This window comes from Aplysia californica, unplaced genomic scaffold (genome assembly GCF_000002075.1).
Source record: "Aplysia californica isolate F4 #8 unplaced genomic scaffold, AplCal3.0 scaffold00766, whole genome shotgun sequence".
Classification (NCBI taxonomy): Eukaryota; Metazoa; Mollusca; class Gastropoda; order Aplysiida; family Aplysiidae; genus Aplysia; species Aplysia californica.
Window position 1 is genome coordinate 190891 of NW_004798036.1, and position 16754 is coordinate 207644.

The 16754-nt window shown below is 43.4% G+C and overlaps 1 protein-coding gene across 1 annotated transcript in view; it reads right to left on the reverse strand.

The window, feature by feature from the left end:
- Positions 1-16754, reverse strand: part of LOC101864023 — a gene marked incomplete at its 5' end in the record, with an annotated part of 88706 nt that overhangs the window by 18555 nt on the left and 53397 nt on the right. Inside the window, 2 exon segments of the mRNA XM_013088570.2 lie at positions 1738-1810; positions 3232-3344. Of these exon segments, the coding sequence (XP_012944024.1) occupies positions 1738-1810; positions 3232-3344 (186 nt within the window).

Sequence of the window (16754 nt, forward strand, 5' to 3'; positions counted from 1 at the left end):
GGGTTCAGAGGGTCGCCTGTCGGGTTGGCAAGCAGAGGTAAGTAATAAAAATTTTAGGACAAAAGTTTCATTGCCATGGAGACGGCGGCCATATTGGATTTTGTTGATGTGTCCCAATACAATAACATCTCACTTATTTTCAGTGGAAATCGATAGATATTTTGCAGGCACATTTGGAAACAATAGTTCTTAAAATTCATCTGTTTAATTTTTCCTGAACGAATAAGAAATTTTCTCATTAAATTTTTCTTGAGGTAGTACAGTAGTCTCCGCCTAAACGCACGCCATACAAAAGCACGCTCCGCTCTAACGCACGCTTTCGTCATCTGACTGTGTTTTTACTACATAATTTAGACGTGCAAACGCACGGTCACTTCCTCTAAGCGCACGCTCTGATCTCCGAAACATGCCGACAGGTTAAGCTCAACAAAGGGAAATCTGCACAGCTTGCATGACAAGCCTTGACAGCATGATATTTGGAGAGACTGCCCCTCACGCCGAACAAAGAGAGTGATGGACAGCGTTTTCACACCCAACTTTCCACAGACAGTATATAGGTCTGGTCTAGGACTGGTCGGTGAAATATTGGGGGGTTGGGGGACTTTTAAGAAGAGAAGGTTTCTGACAGGTGTTTAGGCGACTGCGTTACTGCATGTAATGTTTAATTAGACCTAGGCTTATGATGTGCAGCACGCGTGAATGCTCGTCCGTGAATTTACGGTCGGGGGGGGTTGCTTGGAAAGCCACGTGGCTGGGCCATCGTCTCTATGAGTATCACCAGCAGCTTCCTCTTACGCTATCAGTTCCCGACATTAATATGGTGTATATCATTACATTGAGTCTGTATTTCTTATCCACCCCACACACACACACCCATTCAACGCCTTTGCATTCTTTACCGCAATCGGGGAATCCTTCACAAAACCGCCAGGTGTCATCACATTATCGGCCCAAAGTGACCCCCACCCCAAAAGGAGGTCACTAGAATATCACGGCAATGAGTTGACTGCGTCCCTTCCTCCCTTTGCACAGGTTCAGTTAAACGCACGCTCTGTATAAACCCACGCTAAGTAGCCCTACCGAGCACCGTGCGTTTAGGCGGAGACTACTGTATTCAAAGCTGAAAAAAAAAAATCTGTGAAAGCTCACACTCAAGACATCACCAACAAAAATCTATTCCGTATACTGTAAATTCAACAAACAGTTTTATAGTGTAGCAACTTTTCATTCTGTGAAAAATTCATGAAGATTGGATGAAAAATGGGAATCATTTTAAAAAGTATAAAGAAAAACAGCGGGAAAATAGAGGGACTCTAAGAGGATATAGTGGTGAAGACTACCCACTAAAATGCCCAATATGCGACAAAATAAAGGATACGGGTTTTTTTAAATTGCCATGAAATAGTTGTAAGAGAGGCTAAAGAAGCCAAAAATGTCCACAACTCAAAATCGATAATCTAGACCCAAATCGGAAATTTCAGCTGCACCCCCTCCCCCCCCCTTCCCCAAATTATCAGTTTAGTCACACCTTTCTTATCATGAACACCTTGAAGGTCAGGCCCAAGGACTTCATTATTAGCAAATTTCACTGGATAGCCCCTTCATGACAGCACATGAGCACTATACGTCAATCATCATATGACAAGATTTTCTTCTCAAAGCAGGCTCCCACACCCCACATTCACTGCAAGTACACATTTTCTTTTTCAATCCCACTGCAAATTCTGCATCAGTTACCACGGGACGAGCCAACGTCTATATATTTGAGCCGACAGATGCCGTCTATGAACTTCACCATGATGTTGTCCTCCTGTAAAAAAAAATCAATCAATCAAAATGAACAAGGAGCAGCACAATCATGAAACAAGAAAAGAACATGGTACAAGACAATCATGAAAAATGAACATGGAGCATGACAATCATGAAAAAAGAAAAGAACATAGATCAGGAAAATCTTGAAAAAAGAAAAGAACATGGAACAGGGCAATCATAAAAAAGAACATGGAGCATGACAATCATGAAAAAAGAAAAGAACATGGAGCAGGACAAAAGTAAAAAAAAAAATAGGTAGTCCAAACTGAATTTTTTTAAAACTTGAGCTGAAGCTGGCTTTGTCCTAGGTTGCCACGATGGTCGAATGCGGGTACATCGCCGTCGAATTGAAAGGTTTGCTGACCAGTGTGTAGGCCTACATGAAATCCCTAACCGGGGATATGGGCAGGTGATGGTCTGGGGCAGAATCACAACAGACCACAGGACGGCACTGGTACATGTTCCGGAAGCATAAAATGGCTCCAACTACATAGCCACCATCTTGCAGCCACATGTGGCACCGTTTATGCAGAACCATACAGGCTACACCTTACAACAGGACAACGATCCAGCCCATCGTGCGAGGGTGACACAAGCTTACCTCGCACAACAACGATTCGGTTTCATCCATCCCTGGCCAACAGTATCACCCGACATGAACCCGATTGAACATGTGCGGGATATTCTTGGGTGTCAAATCCAAGACATGAATCCCGCTCCTCAGAACAACGCTCAGTTGATTCAAAGCCTAACCAACGCTTGGAACGCTATCCCAAAACATTAAATTTCCAATATCGTCAACTCTACGAGGCGCAGATGCCGCGCCGTCATTGCTGCAGGCGGCGGTCACACACGATATTAATCCTGCCGAACTTTCAAACATTACCTGAAATGCTTTTGATTTGACCAGCACCAGTGTACTTTGCTATCAGACGTTTCGAAAACCATAATTTAGGAATACTATGTCAATGTAAAGTTTCTTGTTGAAAAAATGCACATTTTCTGATTTTTTAAATTTGGACCCTATCACTTCAGGTGGGGCTTGAAGCACCAGGTGAGTATTATGTGCATTAAAATACAGGTTTTCAAATTTTCTCATCAAAATATCGCAATTTTATTCTAGGGGCTCTGAATTTATTTTGTTGCATCTGTGGGTGCCCGTAACTGACAAGATGGAACATACGGTCCTAAAAGATCAGATAAATATGATGGGGCTTTATAACAGATGGTAGAAACATTGTACTAAATTCAAGCAAAATCGGTGACTTCGCCCACCTGCCCGGCTAGTTTGAACAACCTAGGAAAAAACATGAAGCAGCAAAATTACGAAACAAAAAAAATATGGAGCAGCACAATGATGGAAACACAACTCAATCAAAATAAAAGTAACATACAACTAAAAGAGACAAGACTGCTTACATTGATATCTCTATGGATCAGTTTCTTGAAGTGTATGAAATGGATGCCACAAAGCAGCTGACATGCAAAATCTTTTATCACCTCTAAAGTCATCTCATTATTCGTTCTGAAATCTGCAAGAAAAAGAAGACAAATTATGTTTTGTGCCCAAGAAGCTAGAGCAGAGACATTAAATTACTCCACATCAAATCAAAACTGATCACCATATGCCATTTGTTTCACCAGTTATGAAAATATAGTGGACAGCGAACAAAGGTTATGGCCTCACTGTTCATACGATGTGGTAACATAACCCACATTAGCATAGGCTACATGCCACAACATACATATTTTTTCTCAAACTCGGAAAGGGAGTGTTGAGGAAAAAACTCACATGGGACAAACTTCAACTACTTGCTAAATTCATTTATTTGAGATTCCTTTGTTAATGACGTGTAGGGAAATTGTTTCTCATGAGCATTTTTACAACACTCATGATTTCAATACCAATACCATACATCTTAATCCATCTTGTAATATAAGTATTCCTATGACTTTTACATCATGTATTATCAGAATATCATCAGGTTACTATCAGAATTCTGATGATGTATCTAGCTGGAAAGACTATTATTGTTAACAATAATTGTTCATTTATGTTATGCGTGTAACTGTCGATCTGTTTGTAAACGCAAGCATATTATTATATGTGTATGTGTACAGATGAGTGAGGAAGAGAGGATGTGAGAGAGAGTGTCTGAATGGAGGTGCGTGTGTATGTGTGTGTGTGTGTGTGTGTGTGTGTGTGTGTGTGTGTGTGTGTGTGTGTTTGTTTGTTTAGTACACAGGTTATACGGCGCTCGCAACTGCATAAGGTCATATGAGCGTGCGAAACACAAGTTGGTAGCATTCGCTACAGTTCACTGCACGGTTGGTCGATAATTAGACTTTAAAATGCTAAAATATTTAAAATTCTGCGTAAATATATTTAAAACAACTCTTGTAAGTAACAAAAAAAGATTTTTAACAATATTGTTTCACTTTACAATTTGCCATAAAGGCCAATGGCCTTCATAAAATCTAAAATTCTGCTGGGACGAACGGCGGAAAAAATATCTTGCAATTTCTTGCATTTATAATATTTCCTTCGGATCTCTCCAAAGTCTAGACATTCGGTTAAGATGTGTCTAATGGTAAAATCTGTGTCGCATACGGCTTCTCATCTCCCTGTAGGAGGTATTTGTGAGTCAGGGCCGTGTGTCCAAAGCGCAATCGAGTAAAAATGACTTCGTCTCTTCTGGAGAGGTCCGAAGGATTTCGCTGTTCCAGCTTGGGTTTTATACCACACAGTTTGTATTTTCTTGTTTTTCACAGTGGCTCTCCCACAGACTGGAGGTGTACTTTTTGACTTTATTTCTAAAGTCAGTCTGTGGGAGAGTGTTTGTCGTTGATCCCAGCAGAAGGGATGAGGCTTTCTTCGCCAGGTCGTCTACCTGCTTGTTTCCTCGGATGCCCACATGGCTAGGTATCCATGCGAACATAATGTTTTTTCCTGTTTCTGATAGCGTATGAATTTTCTGTTGTAGCCTAACTATTTTTGGGTGTAGGAGTGTGTAGTTTGTGAGTGAGGTGATGCAAGACTGAGAGTCAGAAAGGATAAGGAATAATTTGTAAGGAGAATTTTCTACGGAGTCCAGTGCCATGTCAATGGCAGTGGCCTCCGCAGTGAAAATGGAGGCTTCAGTATGGAGTCTCCTCTGGTGTGTACTGTTGGGAGATAGGGCTGCGGCGCCCACTTCATCGTCTTTTTTGGAGCCATCCGTGAAGATGAGCTCCGCACCGAGGTATTTATCTATTAGTTTTTTGTGTTCTGCTTTAAAAGTTTTGGAGTTTGTGCTTTCTTTGTTGTGTGTGGTCAGCTGTAAGACTACTTTTGCCTTGGTGAGGTGCCACGGAGGGAGGTCGGGGAAAAGAAATTGTTGGATGTCTTGTTTGAAAAAGTGTAAGTTTTTTAGGTCCTCAAGGATTCTGAGGCCGAAGGGATTGATTAGTTTTTCGTTGTTTTGGAATTTGTTTATGGTTTCTGGGTTTGTTTTAAAAATGTAGTTGTGAACTGGATTTTCCGGTGTTGAGCTCTGTTTAATTGCGTATTGTAGTGAGAGTTGTGTGCGTCTGAGTGAAAGTGGTGGTATGTTTTCCTCGGCCTGGAGGCTCTCCACCGGGGAAGTGCGGAAAGCCCCAGTGCGAGGCGGAGCCCTTGGTTTTGTACTGGGTCTAGCATTTTCAGGAAATGTGGTTTTGCCGATCCGTAGACTTGACAGCCTTAGTCAAGCCTGGACCAGACAAGGGAGATGTACAAGTGGAGAAGGTGTTTTGAGTCCCCGCCCCACTCCGGATGCGATAGAATTTTCAAAGCGTTTAATGCTTTCTGGCACCTCACATGAAGGTCTTTGTTGTGTGGTATGAATGTGAGTTTTTTGTCGAATATAACACCAAGGAAACGAGCTTGGTCCTGGACGGGAATCCTTTCCCCGTAGAGTGTCAAATCCGGCTGCAGCACACGTCAGCCTGTTCGGCAGAAGTGTACTGCAACCGTCTTTGACGGGGAGAACTTGAAACCGTTATTGTTTGCCCACTTTTCGAGTTTGTGCAGCTGCGTTTGCAGCTGCCTTTCCATAGATCTCAGATGAGGATTTTTTGAACGGCAGCATATCAAAAAGTTGTCAACGTATAACGAGCTGTCTATGCTGTTTTGGAGGGTTTTTACGATGGAATCTATTTTAATTTCAAATAGGAGAGGAGAAAGGATGCTCCCCTGGGAGACAACTTCCTCCTGTTGGCGGGGGTCTGAAAGGGAGGATCCGACACGAACCTGGAAGGAACGGTTCTTCAGGGAGTTGCCATACCAATGAAGGCAGGGAGGTGACCGCGTATGCCGAGTGCGTGCAGGTCTCGAAGAATGCCGTACTTCCAGGTTGTATCAAAGGCTTTTTCTAGGTAAAAAAAAATGGCGATCATGTGGCCTCCTTCAGCGAACGTCTCGCGTATAAAGGTCTCCAGGCGGACCAGGTGATCCAGAGTAGATCGAGTTTTCCTGAATCCGCACTGGAGACCGCTCAGCGAGCCCCTCGTTTCCAGAAACCACATGAGTCGCCTGTGAATCATTTTTTCAATAAGTATGCACAGACAGTTCGTTAGTGCTATTGGTCTGTAATTGAATGGGTGTGTGTGGTCTTTGTTTGGTTTGGGTACTGGAATGACAGTGGCGAGACGCCAAGACTCTAGAAAGGAGTGCGACCGCCACATGTCATTGTATATGTCTAGTAGGAGTGTAAGTGTTTCTGAGGGTAAGTGTCCTATGATCTGGTTGTGGATGTCATCCGGTCCCGGGGCTGTGTTGCCCAGGTCCGAGATGCACGATGTTAGTTCGTCTATTGTAAAGTCTGCGTTGTAGGTTTCAGTGTTGTTTGAGTGGAAGTTTAGGTGTTGTTGTTCTCTGTTAGTTTTGATGTTTTGAAAAGTGGTGTTGTAGTTTGCTTGGGATGAGTTACTGGCGAGAGATGTAGCTATTGTGTTTGCGATGTCTACTTGTGTTTCAGCTGTGGTTCCATCCGGCCTCTGGACGTGCCGAATGGTGTCTGTGCGTCTACCCAAGAATTTTTTAGCGATTTTGAAAACTTGGTTGAGTGGTGTCTGGCTGTTGATTTTGGAGATGTATTTTTTTAATGATTGTCTTTTGCTCTCCCTGAGGCATCTACGTGCCACAGCTCGAGCCTTTAAATAATTTATCTTGTTTTCTGTGGTGGTGTTGTTGACGGCCCTTCGATCCGCTGCCTTCTTTTTCTTTACTGCATCTTCACATTCCCAAGAGAACCATATCTTGTTCTTCCGGGGATTTGTTCTTGTTTTTGGTATGTGTTCAGGGCTTATTTTTAAAATGTTGTTGTAGTATAGGGTTTTACGGCGCTCGCAACTGCTAAGGTCATATGAGCGCACGAAACACAAGTTGTCTACTTTCACAAAAGTTCATAGCACGATTGGTTAACTAATTGACTTTAAAATGCTAAAATGTTAAAATATTAAAATTCAGTGTAAATATATTTGTGATTTAAAACAACTCTTGTAGGTAACAATAAATTTTTTTAGCTCGACAGCTCGTTAGTGCTATTGGTCTGTAATTGAATGGGTGTGTGTGGTCCTTGTTTGGTTTGGGTATTGGGATGACAGTGGCAAGACGCCAAGACTCCGGAAAGGAGTGCGACCGCCACATGTCGTTGTATATGTATTGTAGAAGTGTGAGTGTTTCTGAGGGTAAGTGTCTAATGATCTGGTTGAGGATGTCATCCGGTCCTGGGGCTGCTTTTCGTGGAATTTATTGTAGTTGAGGTCGAAAGTGGGATTAAGAATCTGGGAACATTGATTGGCAAACCTGTCCCAGTCTGCTCTTTTGAAGTTGAAGCATTCTGGGATCGGGTCATTTTGGAGGCTATTGTTTTTTAGGAGAATTGAGAAATGGTCCGTACGGTCATCCTGCACAGACCACTCAAGATCTAGGACTAGGTCAGGGGTACAAAAGGTGAGGTCAAGGGATGAAGTGCCATAAGTGGCTCTGTTTCTGTAAGTTGGGGACCTATCATTTAAGAGACATGTTATTTTGAAATAAAAAATCTTCTATTATTTTTTCCTTTCTGGTCTGTAGGTTTGTCTCCCCAAAGGGGGCTGTGGGCATTGAAAGCACCTAGCAAAATAAATGGTTTTGGAAGCTGAGCTTTTAAGTTATTTAGTTGGGTTATTTTGAGGGGGTAATTTGGTGGAATATAAACTGAGCAGATCGTGATTGGTCTGTGCAGGGTGACCCGTACGGCAATAGCCTGTAGGGTCGTCTTAAGATGTATTTGTCTGTCGAGTGTGTTGTTGTCGGTGTATAAGAAGAACGAGAAGAAAAGGAAGAAGAAGAGGAAGTGATAGAGGAGGGGAGAGGGGGAGGAGAGAGGGCGGAGGGAGAATCCACCCTGTCCTCCCCTAGAACTTCAAAGCGGTTTGTCAGAGGTATCTCGGTGGAAGGAAGAACCTTTTTAGTTTTGGTCACAGAGACATGCCTGTTGACCGTGGGCTTTGGGAGGTCAGCAGTAGAAGAACTTGCCGACCTCGTGGCTTCCTGTGCTACCTTTACGTATGACCGGCCAGGGATCGGTGTCACAACTGGCGGGCAGGTAGCTTTGTGGGCCTCCTGAAACGAGCAGCCGTTTCGTACTTTATACTCTTGGATTGCGCGTTCTTGGATCCAAGTTGGGCAATCTTTACTAAAGGCTGTGTGCTGGCCGTGACAATTGGGGCAACAAGGACTAGCCTTGCATTCTTTCTCAGGATGCCCGGTCTTGCCACAACGAGGACAAACGGCTGCGTGTCGGCATCTCGACTGACTATGTCCGAACTTCTGACACTTGAAACAGCGCAGAGGGTTCGGTACATAGGGTCGCATTTGCTAAGACCAAGTACGATGCCCGAACGGTGGCTGGAGGGCGACACGAATCAAAGGTCAGGATGACCGTGTTGGTTTCGAGGGTGGTCTCCCCCCCGCCGGAGAGTAATCCGGCGGGTGTGGGTCACACATTCGCAGTTCGCCACAATTTCCTCCATGCTGCAGCCCTTTAGTTCATGGCTGCGGACGACGCCCTTCGAGTAGTTCAACTTCTGGTATCGTTCGGAAGTACATGTAATACTGCCGAAGGTCGTGATGCTCAGAAGTTTGGCCACTTCAGTCTCTGTTGCGCACTTGACGAGGAGTACACCAGAGGACAGCTTCTGGACATTCGTAGGAATGTATCCCAGAACCTGTCGTAGCGCATCTCCCGTTTTGAACAGATTCAGATCAGTGATCTTCTTCTGTGCGTCTTCGTTGCTGCTGATGGCCACGTACGGCTGCTTCGGAAGCTCCCTGGGAGAAGGGAGAAAAGAGGCAGGCGTAAAGGTCCTTTTTACAGATGGTTTGCTTGGTCCGGCGGCCGCACCCGCTTCCGCGAACCGAGACTTTTTTCTGTTGGGAGCTGGGGAAGGGTCTTTAATATTTTTTGAATCCATGTGAATTTAATGGTTGATTCGACTCCAGGGCTCCCTGCCCGCCACCGAGCCCAACAAGGGGACACATTGCTCGGATGACCAGAGCTGTGCCAGGGCTACCCCGGAGCTATACTCTCAACGAGAAAGTACAAGACTCTCCCATCAAGATTGACCCAAGGCTTGATGGGGTTTCAGCTCTCAACCGATTGAGTGGCATGGGGCGTGCCACCCTCCCGTCTAAAAGGAAAACCTGGGCCAAAGAGGTGTGTTGGCGAGGGACAGTCCGTGGACTGATCTCACCTCAAACGCCAGGTACCCGGTTTCCCTCCGCACGGGTCGCACCTCACGGTCAACGAGGCGCCCACTCTGTGGGTTGGGTGACCTCTAGTTTTGCTGCACATGAGGTCAGCGGTGGGAGAAAGGATAGAAGAAGAAAGAAAGAAGGAAGGAGAAGAGGAAGATACATCAAAGTAGGTGTCGCACCCGGATCTCAGAGGGCTGGGGTCCGTGTGCGACACCTCGTCTTTGAATGGGTTGCACCTTCTGCAGACGAAGCAGTGGGTTTATTTATATCCCCCCCGACCCACTGGGGGTATATGTATGTGTGTGTGTGTGTGTGTGTGTGTGCATACATGTGCGCGTGTGCGCATACATGTGCGCCTGTGTGGGTGTGTGCATGGGTGCGTGTGTGTGCATGTGTGTGCGTGTGGGTGTGCATGTGTGCGTGTGCGTGTGGTGAAATACAAAATCAGTGTGCCAGCATCAGCAATCTAAAGAATTATCTTATCTCAATCCAACATGGAGGAGTGTCAAATAAAAAGAGTGGAAGATAACTTATTTCTATGGACAGGGTGTCCAGCAATATTTCCTGAAAATATTTACTACCTGGAAAAAAAATTTACTACCCAGCAAATCAAGCCCCACACCAGCTCGAAAAAGGGAGTTAATTTGCGCCATCAATAACATATATTATTATTACATAACATATGGAACAAAAAGAACACACAACAAAGCCCAGTCGACAAAATGGAGGATAGACAGACGATCGCAATAAGCTTGCTCGCAGCTAGATTTAGTTTAAGTAAGGTTTGTTGTTGTTTGTTTAGTATAGGGTTTTACGGCGCTCGCAACTGCATAAGGTCATATGAGCGCGCGGGACACACCTAATACTTTTTCGTTGGTAGGAAATTTTGAATTTTGCCCGGATGGCGGCTGAAGCCTACTTTTATCGATTTTAGACCACCAAGGGATCTTTAACGTGCGCAACTTGCACACGGGCCCTCCAAGATTTTTCGCCCTTGTCCGAGAAGGCTAGGTGTAGATCTTTCCTACCAGAAGATCAGGGGTGTGGCAGAAAGACAGCAGTAAGGAGGAGCCAAGGAGTAACAGTAGAAAGGCTGCAGAAAAGAGTCAGGAGCCCAGAGGAGGGGGCAAAGGAGGTGAGGGGGTGGGGGCAGAAAGTGGAAATGAAAGCAGACAACAGAACATTGTTAGAGATCAGGAAAGGATGTGAAAGGAGACAATTTTAGAGAAGGAAATTTTTTGGTCGCTACCCGGAATCGAACCCGGGACCTTTGAATGAGAGGCCAACACCTTAACCTCTAGGCCACGAGAGCCCCCAAGTAAGGTTTCTATGGCGCTTGCAACTCTATAGGTGATATGAGCGACAAGGGGTGGATGTCAACAGAGAAGTCCCAACAGGGAATCAAGCTTCGACTATCAAGGCACCCCGGAAATAGTAGTTCACAAGCATGACAAACATACAAAAGAAGTAGAGGAAAATGACGATAGTAAAGAAGAGGACAGAAAAGGCAGCAGTTCCCCCTATGCTGGTCCAGCACAGTATGAGCATGACATTGATAAATCAGCCCATATTTACAATTCTACTGTGCATAAGAACAGGTTAATATCCTCCCTTTGGGAATGGCCTAAAGACGTTTCAGTCAGTAGCACTGCCCTGGTGGTGGTGGGAGGGGATGGAGGGGGGGGTAGATTTATACCTAATGTGTACTTGTGTACACACAGGGTGGCTGCCAAACCGGCTTCTCCATTTTCCAGGGCCATGTTACGCAACAACAACGCACCTATTCAGTGAGAGAGGTGTAAGAACTGTGAGAGGGCAAGAGGCAGTGGCACTGAAAATCTGCCAGTCTTGAACAGAAAGCTACAATATTGTTCTAATTTACTATCACCCAACAAATGAAACGTGAACACTTTATTTCAATAACACGGCTTACAAGGTATGAAGGATCCCGAATCCACACAAGGCCTGCACCAACGCGCGCTTTGCAGAGGGCTCTAAATCTAATCGAAATTCTGAAATTTGCTTACAGTTTTTGTCCTCTGGTGTTGCCTTCAGCCGCCCCCCCCCCCTCCCCCATCTCTAAAAAAAAAATCAATAATCCCTGCCCTACTCCGTAGTCCTATACTTCGCAACGCTCAGACTTTTTAATGAACTTTGGCGACCCCAATAAACGCCGGTGCTCACCGATGTCGTACCTTGTAGTGCCTCGCGTGAAGGTTCACAGACCTGTCACGTTGGCGAACCCGACAATCTAAAAATCGGACGAAGCTTGTATTTTCTTTTCCCCCCCCCCCCCCCCCACACACACACACACAAGTAACAGCACGGTGACGAGTCCGAGTAATTATTAAATTTTATTTGCACGGCGACACAGCGTTTATACTGTACAACCTGCATATTACAAATGTTGTGTTATCAGTTTATCTTCGCAAAATTTCAGGGTGCTAACGAAAGCGAAAGTAGATTTTGATTTTCCCGATCAAGCCTCGGTGTCACATACACTTCCACCTGCCGCCATAGCCGGCTTTTCGCGTGAAACGTACTCTCAGACGTGGAAAAGGTGAACGAATATTATATGACAATTGCGACCGGCAAAAACGGAGTCATGTACCGTGGCTAGGGTTCACTGAAAAGTCTTGCTGGCTTCATCGCTCAGTATGCAAGCTAATTTACGACCGTTTACCAAATTTGTACTACCTTCAAGGCATATTTACTACCACCATTTACGACCTTTACGACCAGGGCGCCGAATTTACGATTTTTTTAGGACTTTATGACTTCGCTGGACACCCTGTATGGATCACAAGGAAGCTCCAGTTCACTCCTTGACTTTGAGCTACAGTTTTAGTGTCGGAAAATTTACTGGCAGTCATTACGTACGATATGTTGTTTAATATATATTCATTGTGATATATTGGGATTAAATACAATGTTTTGTTATACATGAAAACCAAAGGCTGCTGCAAATTTTTCATAGTACAGTCAAACCTGTGTAAGACGGCCACCTATTGTCAAGGAGAAAAGTGGCCGTATAAGACAGGTGGCCGTCTTAGGCAGGACTGATCAAGATGAAGAAAACAAACCATGCCCATCTGAGGTCCCAATCGAAAGTAGCCGCATTGTTGTTGTTGTTGGTTTGTATTTTGTTTGTAATTTTTATTTTGTTGCTGATTTTGCACAAGGGTGACAATAAAACGAAATGTAGCAGACGATGAAGACCGAGTGCCATGTTAAAACAAACACATGGGTTGCCACCACTCGGAGAACGAGCGAGGCTTCTGTCACAAGTTCATGTTGACGTCCTTTGTTACTTTGTTATAGACTGGGTAAACAGTGACCACTCATCTCACTTACGATTTGTGTGTGAGTTCTGGGCGGGGCTTATGGGTTATGAGGGATCACACGCTTACCTCACCAGCAGCTGAAAATTGGTAGCTATTGGTCAACAGTGGGAGGGGCCTACGCAACATGATCGGTTGGAGGGACTACCTAACAACAACAGGTGATTGAATTATGACGGCTCGCCCACAACGCCAGGGCCAGGGGCCAATGCACAATTTATGACAAAACGTAATGGAGTCCTAGGTGGCTGTCTAAGACAGGTGTTATTGCTTGGTGTGATAGGGGTTGTGTGTTAAAATATGGTGGCCGCAGCCGCGTTGGACAGGTGCCCGTTTTACACAATTAAATTATATCGTAAAAACGCAAGGGGGGAAATGGAAAGTGGCCGTTCGTACAGGTGACCGTCTTTTAGAGGTGGCCGTCAGGCCAGGTTTGACTGTACTATAAAATCCTGAAAACACACTTAGTCATCCAGACCAAGAAGGGACATGGGCAACAAGATAAACACATCTTGACAGTTGGAAGAAGAACAAAAAGAGCAAGCTTCATCAGACCAGTTGCCTCTGCAAAACTTTTAAGGGAGTGTTTATTTGGGCCACATATGGCCTAAATAAGGTAAGGGAGGGGGGTTTAGCTTATTTAGGCCACACATGCTCAAACTACCAGGGGACACCCTTTTAAGGCAAATGAGTTCGTTCCACTTTCATAATGGTGCATCTTTCTCATTTAGCACAGTTTTGTCTCAGTGTACAACTTATATATATCATAATGAATAGTGTAAGAACAAAGCACGATACGCAAAGTTTTGCTCAATCTCAATGGTTTGAATGAGGGCCAGATTTTTCCTTCATGGAGGGGCAAAATCTAGGCTACCATTTTGGCACACTTTGGTCAAGTAAAAAGGTCAAATCCTCCGAATGGACTTCCGGGTCAAATTTGGGGTATAAAAATTGTGTTTACTGTTTACTGTGTACACAACGTGGCTGAGTCAAAGTTACACTATCTTTGCCTGGGTGGCACTCTCTCGTACTGTCTCGTAGTAGTACATCTCTCGTACTGTCTAGTAGTAGTAGCAGTAGTAGTAGTAGTAGTAGTAGTAGTAGTAGTAGTAGTAGTAGTAATAGTAGCAGCAGCAGCAGCAGCAGCAGCAGCAGCAGCAGCAGCAGCAGCAAAGATCGAGAAGAATCTTTGGTAGTAGATTCTATCTAGTAGACAGTTTAGTGAACGTGCACGCGGCAGGGCGAATCGGCCTCGATAAGCCCCGTAGACCTTTGTGATCGGCCACGAAGCCTCGTGTTTTGATGGGTCTAAACAACTTAGTGTTAATCGCACTGCCACATCCGACAGGGCTATATCTTTTTAAAAGGAAAAGAAATGGTCATCAAAATGGTTGAATTTGCGTGAAAATCGATTCGGTAGAACTGTAACTATTAAAATTTGCTTCTGAAAACAAGTTACAAAGCCATTTTTATAACTCGATGAGATATTAAAAACTACTGGTTGTATTATTCTGTATAAATTATGAAACTTCAGGACGTATTATTATTTTCCAACATCTTTTGCCGGCTTAGCTGTAGAGGTTGAAGTTTTCACAACACTAATAGATCTAGTAATAGGGCTTTCTGTAAAAAATGCATAGATCTACAAAAGCCGAACCACCGAATCGACCGGTCAGCGACCCGGGCACCCCGCTCTCCCCTGCACACTGTGATAACATGTTGCTTCGGTATAATTATTCAACTATTAATACGTGCTGCTATGGCAATTGGGATGTACTGACTGACAAAGCGATTCAGTTTTGTTTTTATTTTACCATATATTTGACTTTAATAGTGCAGGTGATAGCTAAATCTAGATTCCCTGTCTAGAATCAGTAGTAGCAGGCCTATGCTAGAAGCAGCCAGAGAGCCTACAACTGTTAGATCTAGATCTAACTCATTGCTATGCCTTTGGGCTTTGGAATTGAAATAAAACAAATTGCACAGTTCTAGTTAATTTTAGATTCAGCAACTATCTGTATTTCCAGAAATAATAATAACAAATCTCACCATAACAATCACTTTTACTTTTATTAGAATAATTAGATCCAACTTTTTTTCCCTAAAATCTGTTTTGCGCAAACTTAAGACTTTCTCTACGTGTAGAGCACAGAATTTACATTGTAAGCCTCTGCTCAGTCTTTTATTTTTAAGTATATATATATATATACATAATAAAATATGTATAGATCTAGATCTAGATCTAGATCTATATAATAATCATTTTATGTTATTTTCTGGATATTTTAAAAACTCTTTTTTTTTTCACATGTCATAAAGTCAAATTGTGCCTTTTCTTTGATAAGAATAGCATTAATAGTGGACTTTTTAGACAGTGAGTCTCTGATTCAATATTTAAAAAAAAAAAATGCTAATCATTGAAAATTGCAAATTGATATAGTATAGTCCTGTAGAGGATAGGTGGACTCCGTGGTCTGCATAGCAAAATACTAGGTTTTAGGATGTGAACCCTGGAGTCACCGTAGTGAAATAAGGTTTGGTTTAAGTAAGGATTGGTGGACCCCGGGGTCAACGTAGTGATAAATAAGCAGGTTTAAGGTGGACCCCGGAGCGTCTACCTAGCAAAATACTAGGTTTTAGGACAGGTGGACCCCGGGGTCACCGTAGTGAAATACATGTTAGTAGATTTATTTAAAGATCAGTAGACCCCGGGGTCACCGTAGTGAAATAAGTAGGTTTAATTTTAAAAGGATTGGTGGACCCCGGAGTCACCATAGCCGTAGAGGAATAAGAAGGTTTAATTAAGAATTGGTGGACCTCCGGGACACCGTGATTAAACCTACTTATTTTACTACGGTGACCGCATGGTCCACCTATTCTAAAACCTAACTAGAGTTTCGTTAGGTAGACCCTGGGGTCCACCTTAAACCTACCTATTTCACTACGTTGACTCCTGGGTCCACCAATCCTTAAAATTAAACCTAGATCTACATGTACTTATTTCACTACGTTGACCCCAGGGTCCACCAAACCTTAATTAAACCTAGATCTACTGATTTCACTACGTTGACCCAGGGGTCCACCAATCCTTATTAAACCTAGATCTACTTATAATTTCACTACGTTGACCACGGGCTCCGCCAGTCTTACTATAAAATAAACTGAGATCTACTTATTTCACTATGTTGACCCCGGGGTCCACCGATCCTTAGTCAAACCTAGATCTACTTATTTCACTACGCTGACTCCAGGGTTCACATCCTAAAACAGCATTTTGTTAGGTAGACCCCGCGGTCCACCTATCCTTTTGGGGCTAGATTGACCCCGAGGTCCGCCTATCCACTTCCTTGATAATAACTGAAAAACATGCCAGTTGTCATGAATAGTGAAGAAAAATGTGAAAAAAAAAAGATAACGAGGTAGACGATAATTTGTCCAAAAAATTGCAAGTGCAAGTGAAAATCATAAGATAATTTTGTTATTTTCTGGTCATCTTTTCACGGTTTATAAAATGTTCCAGTGGGCCTACTACTAGATCTATGTCTCTGAAGAACATTTTGCTTGATTTTATTAGCTTTTTTCATGTGTACTTGAAAGCATAGAATAAAATAGTTTCACACAAATGTATGCACAATACCTTGAAAAAGAAAGATAAGGTCATTGTTGTTGTTGTTTTTTAAAGGGATCCGTTTTACGTTGAAAAAAGCGCTAAAAACAAGTTAAAATTTTTTGAGAATGCCCATAATATTAGGAATCCGAAATTACTACCTTGATCTAGTTTGCTTACTCTTTAATAACCATGAGCTGTTAAGAAAAAAAGAGAATGATATAGGATTTGT